The following is a 17,570-nucleotide window of genomic DNA, read 5'->3' on the forward strand; positions in this document are numbered from 1 at the left end:
CAATGACCAAACAACCTACTGCACATGGGTAAATAAAGAATGACAGCCACGTGTGAGAAGACCTAAATGGAACAGCTTAGAGCAGCCAAATCCTTAGTCTCATCTTCTTGCTGCTGTGATTAAGGTTGTTCCCAATATAGCACTCAGACATGGCACTGGGGCATGTTTTATTGGTCCATTAATATGCACCTTTGGGGAGAGCCGTGAAGTTCCAGCTGTTGCAGGAGCAGCTTTCTCCTCTCTGGATGCTGCAGTGAAAAGCAAAGTGGTAGCAGGGAGGGAATTTCTGAAAGGAAACATTGACCCTTGTTCTCGCTTTCTGCAATTTGCCTCCCAGCTTAAGCCAACAGCCCCTGACTGGTGCTGTTATAAATAGAGGTGGGCTCAAGCCATGAATATTTGGCTCCACATATCATATTAGTTGCCTCAAAAGGAAGAGGGATTTGTATTTAGGCTAGTCTGTTCTTTGCTTTGCATCTGGGACAGCTGTGTGCAGTGAAAGCTGAGAGGAGGCTCCCACATGTCAGTGCCTAGGTGAACTCCAAAGCCATGTAAATTTGCGTCTTTGTGAGCAAATGAATATTGTGTGGACAAGGAGGGCCTGATTCTCCTTTGCTTACCCTCTTGTTGTGGGTCAAGAGGAGTATCATTGAGGGGCAAAGCAAAGCAAATGGAAGGAGACTTGGACCTTCCAGGTCACGCTCTGATTGGCTGCTTTGGTCCAGCTGTTGATAAAAAGAGCACAGATCAAGTTTGTCCCCCAAATGTAAGTTGTAGATCAAAATACCTGAGTAAATTAAAATAAAAATTGCAGTGGAGACATTCTAATGCCAAGGGAAGGCTCTCTCCCTTTGGAAACTTGAGCTTCAAATGGGGCTGCATGGCCTGACTGTCTGACAACCAGTTGTACCTGGGGTTCTGGCACTGCCTGTTACTGGCTTACTGAATCACTTTGGAAAAGTCTCTTCATTTCTCTGTGTTTCATTATCTCCATCAGGTACTAGCAGACCAGGAAATAGTTCTACAGCAGAAATGACCAGGGCTTGAAAGCCAAATTCTGAGGCGGGGTGGGGGGTTAAAGAGCTAAAGATCATATGGGGAACTTGGCTAACCCACAAGGCAGGTGTGGACAGAACACAAGTCCACACATACCTCCAACATGTTGACATGAAGTGGGAGGAAACATTGGAGGGATGCGTAAGCACATTACCCAGAATAATGTGGATTTAAGAAAGTGGAACTTCAGGTCATACTGCCTGCAAGTGAGGTGCATGAATTGTCTCCAGGATGGGGCAGAAATGCCACTACTTAGGACTTTTAATGCTAACACTTTGGGGAGATTTTCAAAGGTACAGATGGCAGCTAGGCTTTGAACTGCCACTGGTTTTCTATTGGAACTGAGACATCTAAGACCTTTGGCTTTACAGTATCTCCAGATCTTGTTGGTTTGCATTGCAGTGTAGAGGATGTGACTAAACAGGTTCCATTGATCTCAAGGAAAGAGTATAGCTGAACTGTCTGCATTGCTTTTGAAGTCTCAACCTTGCCTGCTGAGAAGCAGGGTAAAGTAGCCTACTCAGAGCTCTGTGATGCCACAACTAGATTGCTCCCAGTGCCTGAGGTAGCTTGTTTAAAGCTCATTTAAAACTAGCTTGTGTATCTCTACACTACACTGAGGTCTGCTGTGTAGTCCTGATACAATAGTAAAATGTGGGTAATAACACTCTTACCTCACAGAGGAATGAGTGTGAATGGATGCTTTAAAAAGCTTGTTAAATGCTAAATATTGTTCTATGCTGTCAGAAAATCATTGTATAAGATTCAAAGAATTCTGAAACTGCTTTTTTTTTTTAATTCCTTCCTTTTTCATATGGGGCTTGCATGGCCTGTTTATGTCTGTTATATGATGACATAGTGATGAAGCTGCAAATTGTGATGGGTTCATAGTTGTTAAGGCCAAAAGTCACCATTATGTCATCTAGTCCAGTCTCTAGTAGAATACAGACCATTAGAATGGCATCCAGTTATCCATGTAAATGGGTGTCTCATTTGTGATGTTGAGCTTTTGTTCCACGGGGGATTTAAACACCTCCAAAAACCTCAAAACCAGCTTTGGGTGCTTTGGATTAGACTCTGATATATGCTACAATGTCTTGCTAGCATAACCATGTCATTTAGGGGTGTGAAAATCCCTGGTCTCAGTGAACCAACAGCAGAAGCTTCCGCTGGCTTTGCTAATGTCATTCAAGGAGGTAGCATAACTACAATGCTCTCAGAAAAACTCCTTTTGCCACTCCTAGAAGGGGCTTCTGACATAGCTGTGGTGGTATACCTGTAGCAGCAGCAGCTCCATAATGCAGATGAGCCCCATATTTCTAAATACCAACAGCTCTGTTTTCTATGCTGATTTTACACACAGCTACCCTTTGCACATGAAGGGTGTTGACAAATGACTATGGTGCACACATAAGTGCAGCATAGCCACTGTGAGTCGCATCCAATGAGATGCTGAACACCCCCAGTAAAGCTCTGAGCAGCCCTAGCTCTGAGACTTTCCACAGACCTGACAGAAACACCAGCACCTTTCAAGATCAAGCTCAGGGCTTTGCAGATTCAGTCCTTTATTCATAAAAACATGGATCTTCGAAGGTACATTATAATCATTAATAAACTGAATTCATACCCTCTCTTGGTGAACTCAGGAGCCCCTGTGGAGGGAAGTGGTTCTGAATTATGCAGTGCAGAAGTAATTACAAGAGCAAGAAATTGCAAGATGTTTCTGAGATGTAAGCTGTGCTGCATATAAAGGGATCTACTTACAGCCCAGCTTTTTCCATTGTGATATTACCCGCTGTGCTATAGGCCGATTTCAAGCGGGCTAACTTCAAACAGATAGTAAGTAGCTTTGAAATGTACTTTTAAGAAAGCTGAGCCTAGCGAGGCCCCTCCAGTAATGGATTGACCCTGATGTGGTGTGGAAAAGGATAAAATGAGAGATAAACCCCGGATCCCATCCTGCTCTGGGACTGGGCAACAGTGCTGAAGCCAATTCTCTTATAGAAATCTCATTCCGTGTGTGGATGTGTGGTGGGAGCCTCGAAATTATTCCCTGCAGCCGAGTCGGCCATGTCTTCCGGAAGAAACACCCTTACGTCTTCCCAGAAGGAAACGCCAATACATATATAAAGTAGGTATACTGCATTTGCCACCTTCCTGTGCTGCTGAACAATGGTCTGCCCTGGGACAGACCATCTCCCTGTGATAAAGGGAGAGTGTAGTTTGTGGTAATGGTGGATGCCAGGAGGAAAGTTTTGCTGGGAAAGTTAATGTTAATAGCAATACAAGGGTTTCCCAACAAAAAGCAGGCTCAAACACAGGTGTACCTGGCGCCCTAAGGATTTCTTCAGCATAGGGCACTCTGTCAGGGGCACAACAGTGCAGCAGAGTTTCCAATACCACCTTCCCTGCCTGGTTCCTTACACACCATTCTAGGGTATAACTAGAATGCCTTGCACCTTGCTGAATCCCATCTACCAAAACATGAAGGACCAAGATGGCACTAAACTCAGAGAAGCAGGAAGGTATTTTAGTCTCCACTGACCTGCAGCCTGACACAGCTTAACCAGACTAGAAAATCTTGCTCAAATGCCTCTAAGAGTGTAAGCCTCACCTGGAGCACCGGTTAGTGCAAGCGTTGATTAGCACATATACTGCTCACACAAAGGCTTTGCTGAAACATTGACAAGTATCAGTAACAAAAAATGAGCCAGAGTGTGTCTCCTGTTGACTTAAGGTACAGATGGTTTAATCCCCAAGCTGATGTTACCTCTAGAAGAGAGACTCAGGAATGCTTGGAGTTCTGACATCTAGAAGCAATTTGCTCCATTGGAACTGGCTGCTTAACACACAGCATACTGGCTGGAAAGGCTGAAAGCAGAGTTTTTTGGGAACTCTGATCATGGGACAATACATGCACCAGGTAGCCTATAAGGTACACAGTGTCATGAGAAAAGCTAGGCACTGTATTACACAGTTAAGATGGCCAGTTTATAACTCTTCCAAGGCTGCCCGCCCCCTGGAAGAGGTGCTAGGACTGTCTGGTTAAAGAGAGTAATATTACAGATGAGGAATTCAGATCAAAATTATCTGATCTCTCTCAACAGCCAGGGAAGTCAAGAAGGCTGTTTTACCCTTCTCAGGTTTCTAAGCCAAGGGCTGTCCATTAACTATGCAAATGAGAAAAAACATTGTCCACAGATGGGAGCAGTTTTTATCAACAGATTGTTTCCTGGATAAGTTGTCTGCTTGGATGTTTTTACACACCAGGGTTTCCTTTTATGAGTGTATTGCCTGATGCTATAACAACAATCATATTTCTTGAAGTTATAAGAACAATCAGCAACAAACATAAATGCCCAATTGTCTGCAAAACGGTTCTCTATTACATATCCACTATGTAGCCCTCTTTGGTTTAGCATGTGATACTAAGAATGAGAGAGGAGTCCTACACATCAGTCAGGTTTTTGTTTCCCTTCTCAATTATACTGAAATGGTCTTGCTTCCAATAACACCAAGAGGTAAGAAGTTTAAAGGCTTGGAAGTGGTCAAAGATCTATCACACGGGTCATTTAAAACAAGGGAAGGATACAATACTCCTGAATGTGCCATTGGGAACAATCCTGCATTTGCCCTTTTAGGGGTGAACACAGTGAACTCAAATAGATTATTTCTGGCTCTAATGTCTAAGATAAAGAAGGGATGATTTAGAATGAGTTTGAGAGGAGCTCAGCCTGGTACCTCAGGCATAGACACTATTGAATTATGTGAAACTCTGGATTCAAATCCAGATGCAAACATTGGTCCCCTTTATTATCATAGGTCAAAGCAAACCCCTAGATCAGGGCACTTGTTTCTATTGAGCATCATTTTGAGATTGTGAGTTTGTTCAAATGAAACAGAAGTGGATGTACATTGATGGACGTGAAGGGAACATTGTCTTGAAACCCAGTGAAACAAAACAGCTCTGTACAGCATTTCAGATACCCCCTGCCAACTCTAGACACAGCCCCAAGATGCTTGTCTGGAATGTTACTATTAGAAAAAATAGCTGTGCTTCTCATACCAGGTACAAGGAATCCCACTGATCTTGTTATATGAGTGTAAGATGGTGAACTCAGCTCTAAGCTGTGGCCTAGATCAGGTGGAATAATTATTATAGGGAACAAGAGTAACCTCCAAGGTAAATTAAGGCGTGTGGGGTTTGAGTCAAGCCGAAGTAGCACTCTTAGTACATTAGGGGAGGAGGGAATAGGGGTACTCATGGCATCAGGGGACTCCTTTCAAGGAATTTGAAAGTTCCTTCAAATGCTTCATTAGTTGTCACGTTAACCCTTTCTCACCCCATCTAGAAACACCAAGCGCACAGCTGAAGTGTGGATGGATGAGTTCAAGCAGTATTACTATGCTGCCCGGCCTGCAGCACAAGGAAGGCCATATGGAGAGTAAGTCTCGCCTCTACTGGTGGAGGGAAGTACAGAGGTGTGCCTACTTCCCCAATGCTATGAAAGTGCATAGAAATGTTACAGAAGCAGCATGTCCAGCTCTGGAAACCTCTCCAAACTGTTTCTGTAGTAACCATTAAGTGCTGATAGTAGGACAGGCTGGCCAACGTACAGCACGTGCACCCCAAGTGGCACAGGCAACTTCCATGTATGCAGCATGCCACAAATCAGAGAGGCAGTACATTGGCAGATAGGGCAGGAAGCAGAAGAGCAGATTAAGTCAGGGAAAGGGGATTTAAGGGGAAGTTGTGGGGAGGAGGTGGAGCAAATTTGTGGTATGTCTGGCAAAAAGGTTGGCCCCTGCTGTACCAGGGATGCTACATGTAAAGAAAAAATTCCCGTCTCCCAAACAAAAACAACTAGTTTGTAAGGAGTGTTAGTTTATCTCTCTGGGCTTGGATTCTTACCGGGGTGAAAACCATCAAGCAACGTCCTGTTCTTGACTTTATTGCTCTAGTCTTAGAACTATATTTTAAAATTGCAATTTAGAAAGGAAGCTGATAGCAGAGAAAAAATCAGTGAGTTCCTAACCCAGATATGACTTCATGGAAGCTGAATTACTGCTTTATATTCCACTAGGGCAGTTGTGCTTCTCTCCTCTTTAATCATGGACAGTCAGGAATTCTCCCAATAAAAAATGGATGGATTTACTGGCAGCAATTCCTCCAGGAAGATAACATCCAGACTTGCGTTCTAATCCCCTGGTTTCACATGCTCCTCACTTCCTCCATATTTTTGCTGTGTAACTTGGACAGTCCACATAAACTTACAGTTCAAATATAAATTGCTGGAATAAATTCCTTTTGGTTGTCTTTTAATTTTCTGAGAAACTAGATTAAAATACTGTGGAGACCAGCCCATTCATGTTAAATCATTTTCTCCTCTCTGCTATCGAGAAGGGAAAGAATAGCTTTCTCACAGTAGGCAGATAGGGCTGCAGAAAAAAGAGGAGGATCTGAGAAGGGGAAAGATAGCTATGGGGGATTCTTCTGACTGCTGCATAGTTACCAACAGCCTCATAACTCAACAAGAGCTTGTTCAAAAGTGAAAAGTGGACAGGGAAAACAGTTAAGCTCAACTGATGAATTTGGCCCTTATTCCTCAAAGAAGTCAAGCACATGGGGTACCTGTACATATGGCCCAACATGCTCTGATTAGAATGTGTTGGAGCAGACTCGATTAATTGAGTCTGCTAGAGCGTTCTAAACATGTATAAAACTTCAAAACATGTATAAAAATGCCCATGGTTACCTTAAGGCAAGTGTTAAGTCTCGCTGATTTCTGTGGGTCTGAAGCATATGTTTACACACTTTGCTGAACTGGGACCTTTTTAATAGTAGCGGTAGTAGTTTGCACATGCATAACATCAGAGGTACCAAGCATATGGCTTACAAGCCACAACAAGTCAGTAGGGGTATTTTGCCTGGCCCATGGGGCTCCTAGAGGGGTTGAGAATTCAGGGGCAAGGCAAGTGAAGGTGGGGCCTGTCACCAAATTCCCAGCTATGGAGCCCCACTGTACCTGTGTGAACTGGAAAACGGGTGTAAATCAGTAAAAATTGAATGACTAAAAAAACAACAGGGAATTTATCAGTGAAAACCAGTAAAAACTGAGAATGCAGAACACTATTTATATGCTTAACTGGCCAAAAGATAATAAGAGTTTGTTACAATGAAAGCAACAGGCAAAAAAAAGGGGGGAAACAACACTGTTATGCAGTTTGCAGGTAAGCACTTATTGGCTATGCATATGAGTGGCATACATATATATATTAATTACATGTAAAATTCAAAAAGTAAAGTCATATTGATTTAGTATATTAAATAGTATGTATTTATTATACAGTATTCAAAATGATACCTCCCTGTTATATAGGCTTCTTCATGCATCAGTCTCAAAGCACCTTAAGCCCTATTTTAGGCCTATTTTACACTTAAAGTACTGAGAAATTAAGTGATTGGCTCAAGGCTATATAGCAAAGCAAGTAACAGAAACTATCTCCTAACTCCAAGTTTTCCATGTAAATCTGCCCTTGCATCCCTTGTGCCCTGGATTCAGTCTTCGTGACTCATATGTCAATGTGTAATATCTGTGTGTTTGCCATAATTATTGCATCTTTATAATAATTTCCCTTCTCCAACAGCATCCAGAGCAGGTTGGAACTGAGGAAGAAGTTGAAATGCCGCACCTTCAAGTGGTACCTGGAAAGTGTGTATCCGGAACTTAGGTATTAGCCTACAGTTATAATCTTGTTTCTAAAGGCTAGTATATGCTGATGGGCATATATCTGGTGCTTCATGAATCTCTGTTTCTGCCACTGCTTTCAGGTTCTTTGGAAGAGGGGAGAACATAGAAATTCTTAATGGACAATCTTGTAGAGCAGGGGTGGACTCTGGCTGTGATGAGGGATCTTCCCACAGCACCAGCCAACCACCCAGGCGAGAGCTGCAGTGGTGGAGCCCAAACAGCACCATGGGAAGAAGCTCAGCACCATGGCTTGTTCCTGTGGTGGGAGCCAAGTGCCTGGAAAGCAGGGTCTCTTTCCGCTGGTTCCAGAACTGACTGGTGTGGATGCCACTTGCACTGGATCTGGCATGGAGGGGCAGGGTCCATGGGCCTGATTTGGCCTACAGGGCATTCATCCAGTCTGCAGGCTAGTCCCACACCCCTCATTCAGCCCGTGGTGCCAGATGAATTTGACAGCCCTGTTGTACAGTTTTTTGTGTGCATGTGGTGTGGTGGTGGTGAAACTATTCTCAGCCTGTTGGAGGCAGCAAAAGTCTGGGCTGGGTGCTGCTCTGTTAGAAGACATTTAGTGATTCCCACATTGTGAAGCCAGCAGGGACCATGTATTTTGATCTTCTGCATAACACAGACCATAGGACTTCCTTAAATTAATTCCCATCTGAACTAGAGAATAACTTTTAGGAGGAAAAATCCAATTTTCATTAAAAAAATTTCCAGTGATGGAAAATCCATCCACAATACTTGGGAAATTGTTCCGTTCGTTCATTGCCCTCACTGTTAACAATTTCTACATTATTTCTAATCTGAATTTGTCTAGCATCAACTTCCAAGCTTTGTATCTTTATTATTCCTTTTCCCTCTAGGCCCTTACTATCAGATTTCAGTTCTGCTCCTAGGTACTTGTAGCCTGTGATTGAATCGCCTTCTCTTGGGCCTTCTCTCAGGTTTTCTGCTATGCTGTATTTATCAGCCATGCTTAGCTGGAGTCACCTCTGACACCGGAAAGGATGGAGTGGCCATTACATCATTTTGCTCAGTGTATGCCATGCACCATCATGGGAAAATAGTGCAGAGGGTTCTGGGGAGAGGAGGGAGGATTTGTCGGAGTGGCTAAATTTGAAGTTAGAGTATGAAAAAGATTGATAACCATTCTATAGAGCTTTCACCCAGTAAAGTATTGCCCAATGGCAGTGCACAGAGAGTGAAAGACTGAGTGGCAGCTTAATTTGAAGTTTCCTCACTTTTGTGAGCTGAAGACAGACCTTTACCAGTCTGCCAATTTATTTCTCTCTACTGTATTTGCTTTATGTCATGCTCTCTGTGTGTCTGAGCCTCCTGCAGGGATGCCATGTGGAAAGGCTTGCTGTCTGTCTCTGTGCACCTGTTCTGCAGTATTCATGTCCATCCCACCCCACATATTGCTCTTGCACATGTTTATCAAGAGCCTTGCAGTTTTTGGCTTGAGAAAATAAACCAACCAACCCAGTTAAGAACTCCCCCTTCCTCCTGAATGCTATTCATGCTACAGCAAACACAATAATATTATATTGGCGTGGTTTCTCCAGGATTCCTGAGGAATCATTATATCAAACTGGAATGATCAGACAGCGACAGAGATGCTTGGAGTCCCAGAAGCCTGAAGGCCAGGAGTTCCCAGCCCTCAGTTTGAATCCCTGCATCACCAGCAAAGGTGGGGCAGCTGTGGCACAGGTAAGTGTTCTAGGAGATCCTGGTGGCCCTTGTCACACAGGCTGGAAGGAAGGGTGAGGTGCCCCAAGGTATTCACTTGGCATCTTAATGCTTCATTCAGGATGTGACAGGCTCAGAGAGGTAGGTGTGCAGCTGTACCTGTAACATGTATATACAGTGGCATGCTTCCTTTGCCCAGACAAATTAGAGCACTCTGCAGAGTGTGGCCTATCCAAGGCCCTGAACCTTCAGTGTTTTGAGGCAGGTTTGACTAAGGTCAGTCACTGGAAGATTACCCTCTTAAGGACAATCTTAGGGTGGGACAGAACTGCTGCTACCTTCCTTCCTGGCTGTTGGGAGAGGAATATGGCTAGAAAAATGGTGTGAAGACATACGGTTAAGGACCGTATTGCATGTTACACTTAGGACACATTAGCTGAACTTAAAATGCCAGTGATGGAGCATTCCAGCAATAAAACATGTGCTAAGTACAATCATATAGCAAAGTTAGGACTTTTCACAGGAGGAGTATCTCCAGATCATGTTAGGTGTCGTGTATTCAGCTATCATGGGACTGCTCCACAAAAATAATATGAGCACAGCTTTCCAGTTGTTGGTCCCTGCCCTGGCACTTCACTGAAGTCTTGGACCATCTCTGGTGTACTGCCAGGGCTGGAACTGACAATCAGCTCATTGTCAATCCCAGCCCCAGCACTGTAGCAAAGTCTTGAATCAGCCCTGATGTGGTGCCAGGGTTGGGACCAGCAGTCAGCTGATGGCACCAAACCAGAGTCATGGAACCAGCTCTTTTGCAGTGCTGGGGCTGGGATTGTGGGTCAGTTGATTGTCAGTCCCATCCAAGGCACCTCACCAGAGCTAGTTCAAGTCTCTTGTGCAGTGCTGGGCTGGGACTGACAAACAGCAAGCTGTGCATAAGAGATCATGTTAGAGATCATCATAAGCATTACTGTGTAGTGACTCAGAACATATTCAAACTTTTAATATGGCATGGTAATATCTACTGTGACCTAAATAAAACATGTGCTAAGTACCCCATGCCACAAGGCCCTAAGGCTCACGTAAACCTTGGTGATCCCCTGTTACCAACAAAAAAAATGATAATTACAGGGCCAGTGGCAGCTTCTGTTAACTGTCACAGTAACCACAGGAGCAGCCTTAAAACCAGACAGCCCTAGATTTGGGGTGAGCTGAACCCCCTCCTCTGAGCACCAAGGAGGCTCATCTGCAGCCCAGGCTGGTGCGATTGTCACACACAATTGTGATGCACAACTCAGAGGAAGAAAACAAGACCTATAATTTCCTCTAATCTTTCAGACCTATTTATTCCTCTTCGTATTTCAAAATGCAGTGAATTGCGGTGGTATTTATAACTTCATAGTCTGCATTCTTTCACTAGTAAATTGCCCATTAAATGAGCAAGAGCTTAATGAGCATGACCTCCTTTATTTATTTATTTATTTATTTCAAATATTTTATATTTCTTTTTTATCTTTATTTTGAAAAATATGCAGCATCAATCAGAATGCACTCTCAAGTCCAGATTTTCAAACATGTTAGATGAGAGAGGGGGCATATGGGCAGGGCACTGGAATGGGACTCAGTTCCTGACTGTGCCATAAGCTTCCTATGCAACTGCAGCCAAGTCTTAAAATCCTTGAACTTCAGTGTTCCCATCTGTAAAATAGGGATAATAGCACTCATCTGCTTCAGAGGGGCACTATAAAGATAAGTACATTAATGTGTATGAGGTTATGGGAGCCTGGATAGCAAGTTATTAGATAATATGCAAGTGTATGCCTACCTTGGGCACACAAATGCAATGTGTGCACATAGCCCTCATGATGGGTGCATGGGTTATAACAGAAAAATGGGAAATTAGGAACATAAGGGACCAAAATGAACTATGCCTCTATGGGATTACCATTGTATATACACTTTACACATGCAGTTGCACAGCTTTGAGACTCTAATCTATGAAAAAATATACTATATTACTGAAAGCAGAGTGGGAAGTGAATTTAGTAATTCCAGAAAATGAGTCCAAGGTGGCTTCAGGTACTACCTTGGAGTTGTTATAGTTTAACAGTCAATCTTTCTGCATTTTAAAAATCCTTTACTTTCTCTCTTGCTATATGGAAGATGCACATGAGCAACAAGGGAAATGGGTTAACTAAGGGCCCTGCTACACTTCCAATTAAAGCTGATGGAAACCAGCTATAGAGTTGTTACACATTTCTAAACACTAACTTTATATATGGTTGGCTCTTTTTATAGCTGAATAGTCATTTTAATTGGGTGATAATTAGTTTGCATGTGTGACTGGTTTAAATTTATTATGTAATTAGCCAGTTAATTATGAAATATATCTAAGATATAGCAGAGGCGCCTTAAAATTCTGTTGGAAAACAGCATTCTTTTCAAAAAGGGAATTTTCTATGCATTTTGATGATACTTTACTTTTTTTTCTGACATCCTGAAATGAAAAATATGATGTTGACTCATCAACAGGGATCCTGGTTTTCTCTAATTAAAAAAAAAAAATTCCCAGTTTTTGGATGAAAAAAATAACACAAAATCCACATTTTTCCATGATTAAAATGAAACACAACTATATATAGATATATATGAAAATTGGGGATTATTTTATCAGAGAAAACCAGGATCCCTGCTCATCAAGTTGTTTGTTTAGATTTTTAAAAAACCAGTGGTTTTTGTTTTGACATTTCTGATTAGAATTTTTCAGACCTTAATGGGCAATAACATTTTTCAGCATTTTGCTTTTGTATTCTGATTCAGAATTCCTCCCAGGATAAAAATGCTCTTTCTTGTTCAGCTTTAAACTAAGTCTATAGGGCAACTGACTATAGAGAAAATGCTGAACAACTTCATCAACTTTCTATTAGTTGTTCTGATAAAGTAGGCAGTAGCCTACGAAAGCTCATGCCTCTATGAACAAGCTAGTCTGTAAGGCTGCATCCAGACAAGCATGGACATTTGGTTTCCCAGGGACAAGTAGTGACAGCTCACCTTACACCACTGGTACTTGTTCCTGGGGAATGCCCATGCCACGCATGCTTTGGTGCGTGGCAAATTACCTTGGGTAGGAGAGGCTGGAGCACCAGGGGTCAAAAACCTGCAGCAAAAAAAAAGGAGAGCAGCACACTCACAGGCAATGCTCTCTTGCAGCACAGAAAACATTTGAATGTGCGGTATGTGATACCGCAGATGTGTTTGCAGCACCACATGGCTGCACTTGTCTGAATGCGATCTAAGGTCCCACCCTGCCCTACCAAAGAAATAGACAAAAGGAAGAGAAGTGTATTTCTCTTTTCTTCAGTTTTTCTGTTATAGTGATCCTATGTTTTACTTGTTACTGAGGAAGTAGAACACTTCAGACAGAATTATCATTTCTTTTAAATGGGCAGTGTGCCTTTAAATTTAGATTTGAATCACAGAAATGTCAAGAAATTACCAGCTCAGTCTTAATTCTGTTCCTTGAATCTATTACAGTGGCAACTTTGCTTGACAGATTGTGCAACTTAAAGAAAGCAGTAATCCTAAGTGCTACTTAGTGCATTTTTGGCAATGAACAACAGCATGGTTCTTTTCAGTTATATCATATTTCAATCACAGCTTGTTTATCCAGTGCTTGATTATATGAAAAAAAATATGAGTTTATCCAAAATAAGGTTGTGCTTTCTGATGTATGTTGAATATACTGAGAAGTTCCTGGCTATCCAAAATTTATAGTTGTAGTAGTAGTGTTAATTTGGTTGCTTCTTTGTACTTCTATAGTTCCTTTCATGCAAAGATCTTAAAGCCCTTTACAAGCGTTAATGAATCAAGGGTGAGATTTTTCAGTTGGTGTAAATTGGTTACTGCAATGGTGCTAGCATTTCAGGGGCACTGGACAGCTCAGCAGAGGCAGATCCAGGGTTTGGCACAAGAGGGTGTGGGAGCAGCAACCTGTGCTGCAGGGATGGCTACCCTACTGCCTCCCAGCCTTCTCCCCCACCACTGGTGCAGGCAGACCTCTCCTCCCCTCTCCTGTTCCCCTGTCTCACTGCTGCTGGGGAAGGGAGGGGGGATTCTCACCTGCTTTGAAGCCTTCAAAAATTTCCCAAAGATCCCCTCAGCATGATGCAGTTTGAAGCAGGGAGATGGACCTGCACCACTGCACCCCCTCTAGATCCACCACTACAGTTGACCTTCAGTCTAATGACATCTCTTTCATGTAATGTCAGCATTTATTACAAGTAGAGAAATTGAAGCACAGGGAGATTAATCGCTGCCTGATAGGTAAGTGCCTTGAATACCCATGGTGTGCATTGACAGGCATAATTACATAAGAAATGCCATGCTAAGAAAAAACCAAGGTCCATCTAGCCCAGTATCCCATCCCTCACAGTGGCAGGGACTCCACAGTCCCCAGACTCCAAGGCTCTGCCTGTCTCCAGCCCTGGATCATGGATATCTGAAGCTTATATTCTTCACAACTGCCCAATCCATTAAGCTCTTGAGATGAGTGTTTTGGGATCTGGGTTACGGGGAAAGAGTCACCCCATGCCTGACCCCAAACACAGTCCGTCCCTCACTGAAAGGGCTTGTGGGTTTTGAGGTTGCCAGCCCTTTAATAATGTGTAGCTCCCTGGACCAGTCTGCTAGTGCCAGCCCTTGCATCAGCTGTGGAGACAGGGCTGTGTGGACAGTGCTTCCCAAGAGGCTGTGTGTGCTGTATCTGCAGTAAGTATGGCCAGAAGCTAAGTTTTTTTCCCCCATCTTGTTATGTCTCATTTATTAAAAGAATTGATTGATTTAGCTTTTCACAAGAGAAATGCATTTGAGTGTAAATAATTGATCGTAATTTTGCCCGGGTGCTTCTAATGAAGACGTCACTAGTTGGCTTGTGCATTGGTTTTCTCTGATATCGGAGCTTCAGTTGATACTAGGCTGTGCATTAACCTCTTTGGAATAGATTTGTGACTCTAGGATTCATTTAATAAACCCATTAATCATTAACAGTTCTGGGAAGCCTGACATGCTTAGAACAAAAATCAGAAGCCTCTTTGGTCTGGATACACTTTAGCACATTAGCAGCAGCCACAAATGACTGTTTACAGGGAGACAGAAGCAGCCACTCTCCTACAGATGAAGGGAATAAGTGGGAAGACTGTAACCTCTGTTGCCTTTCCCCATATCTTACCATCTGTACCTCCAGATGTCCGAAGGGATAAATTGCTGCTGCCACATTGTGCTGCTGCACCATTGTCCTGACACAAGAGAACTACAGCAGGACACTGATGTGGTAGCTTTGCCCCTTAGTTCACAGTCTACTGGAATCTCCCCAGGGGTGGAATAGAACTGCAGTAACTTAGGATCCTTCCAGGGTCTGTTGAAAATCACCCTTTTCCTCTATCACCTTTACCTCCTCAGTCCTCACTTTGTTCCTGGACATAATCTTCCTCCATGTCATTCTTCCTCCTTCCTCTCTATCATCTCCAGTGGACTGCATTTTAACTCAATACAGCCTCTCCTGACTGGACCCATGATTTTCCAGCCACTCGTTGCTATGGTGAGCCTTCCCCAGCTACTGGATCCCAATCCCAAGGATCTTCCCTTAATCCTGCTATAATGCAGTGGCATCCAACTCTGAGATGTGCCTTTTCCTAAGGAGACAGGAGGCACAAGGGCACTTTGAATACCATAGTCTGTGTTAGAGTATTGTTGGCAGGTGCTCAAACTTTTTATTGGAGTTTTGAAAAGCAGAGGATCCTCCCTGTCCCACCATTTTTCCTCTTGCTTCTAGCAGTTCCCTAGATGTGGCCCTACCTTGGATGCTGTGACAGGGGTAATGCAGGCCACTGTATCATGCCCCTTATTACAGGTTAGTTCACTTGGGACCTTATAGGCCAACTTCTGTTTCTGGTGAACAGTCTCAGAAATGATGCTTCCTGCAGAAAATACATGCCATGGTTCTGTGTTTTATATGACAGAATTGGTGACCTAATAGCAAGTCTGGAAAGGAAACAGGGATATCACTGTCCCTTTACCCCATTTCACTGCATCAGCCATACTGCCATAACAACCATAGTAGAAGCACTCACGTTGTGGCCCTGTCAGATTCTAATGAATCTGCAAATTCTGCTAAATACCTGTCATCAGCAATCTCAGACAGGACACAAAAAGAAGAACTTCATCAGCAGGTATAGCAATACTTTCCGATAGCCCCAATGAGGCTCTTGGCATTCCTGTGCCATTAAAAAAGACATGGCCTTATGTGAGCTTGGTCAAGGGTCATATGGAAAAGATTAAGCATATTATTGCCCACCCAGCTGGTCATGTAGGCTTTTCAGAGTGCAGAAAGAGAGAAAGAAGGAAAATGCAGGAGTTGCTTGCTGTGTGGTGGGCAGTATGACCTAACAGAGCAGACAACTTCACTCTGACATTGAAGACATGCATGACAGTGGTTAGGACTCTTCACCTCTCTGTGCTTTGCTTTTGCCATCTCTAAGATAGAGATAATAATACCTCTCACAGGTGCTTAAAGAGGATTAATCGACTAATAATGGTGAAGCACTTTGACATCTATCGGTGGAAGATGCTGTTGAGCAGTATTACTGATGATGATGGTGATGATCTGAGGTCACCCCAGGCTTCTTCAAGAGAATTTTGCTCTAAGCGTTCTTTACCTCATTGCTTCTCCAGCTTTAAGGCTCAGCTTTGCCCTCATACCTCAATAGCAGAACCTCCACAGGATACCCACGTTAGATGGGGCTACCATCTGGCTGCTCTCTGATTGGCTGAAAGGGTTTCTTTTTATATGCCAGCCAGTCTCAACTAAGCCGAAGGTGATATTTTAGCATAATTTCTTTAATTCATAAGGATGCTGACTAGCAGTGACAGATGCCTCTTTGAATGATGTTAAAGCTTTGAAAAATAGTTTCAGCCTCAGATGGAGTTAGCATAGCTGGGATCTCTGAGGAGAGCATTTAGCAGCTGGGGCAGGTTGCTGCTCTTGTGAATCTCTCTGCTTCATCCTGTCCCACCTCTCAGACCCAAATCCTCATCCCCAATACCAACACACACAATACACCCATGTAACAAGAGGCTGATTTGTCTTTGAGAAACCAGAAGATTAGATCTGCTTTTCTTAGGCCCGTATCATGCCTTGCTGGCTTTCAGCGTGGCTGGTGGTATTTTCTATGCACACTGCTGCCTTTAAGTTGTGTATGTTCTTTGGGGGCTTCCCTGGCTCAGAGATTCTCTTCATCTCCTACCCTGGGTCATGTGAGATCTGAAGTTTTATATTTCACACTACTCCTGCTACCATTGCCTGATCCAAAGTGGACCATAGGGGTGGGTGACCGCCTGGGGCACCATGGTCAGGGTGTCACTCCCCCCCCCCGCCACCTACCTATCTCAGACCCATTAACTCCCATCCCTTTTGATCTTCTTTACCATGCATTTGCGTTTTCACAGACCTGCATTTTGCATATTGGCTTAAGCTTCTATTCTACCCAAGAGAGTACACAAATACCAGCAGACTCTCCCTATGCCTGAAGAAGGGTGTTTGTGCCCGGAAGCTTGTAAAGAACAATTTTTCCAACTATTTAATAAATAGTTGGAAAACAGTTGGTCTAATAAAAAGAGATCACATTTACCCAACACACACATTACTGTGAACAACTCACAGTAGTGCCCTACCCTGCCTGCCGACCCCTGCCCCAGGCAGGTGTGATGTCCAGCCCAGCTCACTCCCAGCCTCCAGCCACTGCTCAGGATGATCCAGGCCAGGCAATATGGGTGGCGGCAGCAGCGGTGCTTGCCTGGCACACCATGCCGCTCCTCTTCCCTGCTGGACTGTGCCTCACGTCCTTGCCTGCTTGCCTCTGCTGGCAGCAACACCACTGACTTGGGGGGAGGTGAGGCACCAAAATACAAGTTTGCCCAGGGTGCCATTATCCCTAAGACCAGCTCTGCTGTGATCCATTAAGACCGTGTGATGAGTATCTCAGGATCTGCAGCCTGTTGTGGAGAAAAAAGAAGCTCTGC

At 43.6% G+C, this 17,570-nt stretch overlaps 1 protein-coding gene across 1 annotated transcript in view; it reads left to right on the forward strand.

Annotated features, from left to right (window-relative positions):
* The window catches only part of GALNT14 (polypeptide N-acetylgalactosaminyltransferase 14), a 217,713-nt gene that overhangs the window by 193,543 nt on the left and 6,600 nt on the right, over positions 1-17,570 (forward strand). The window contains exons 11-14 of the mRNA XM_019548585.1: positions 3,061-3,187; positions 5,409-5,501; positions 7,705-7,788; positions 9,374-9,518. Coding sequence (XP_019404130.1) covers positions 3,061-3,187; positions 5,409-5,501; positions 7,705-7,788; positions 9,374-9,518 — 449 coding nt within the window. The remainder of the gene's footprint in view (positions 1-3,060; positions 3,188-5,408; positions 5,502-7,704; positions 7,789-9,373; positions 9,519-17,570) is intronic.

This window comes from Crocodylus porosus, unplaced genomic scaffold (assembly GCF_001723895.1).
Source record: "Crocodylus porosus isolate Cpor-Errol unplaced genomic scaffold, CroPor_comp1, whole genome shotgun sequence".
Lineage (NCBI taxonomy): Eukaryota > Metazoa > Chordata > Crocodylia > Crocodylidae > Crocodylus > Crocodylus porosus.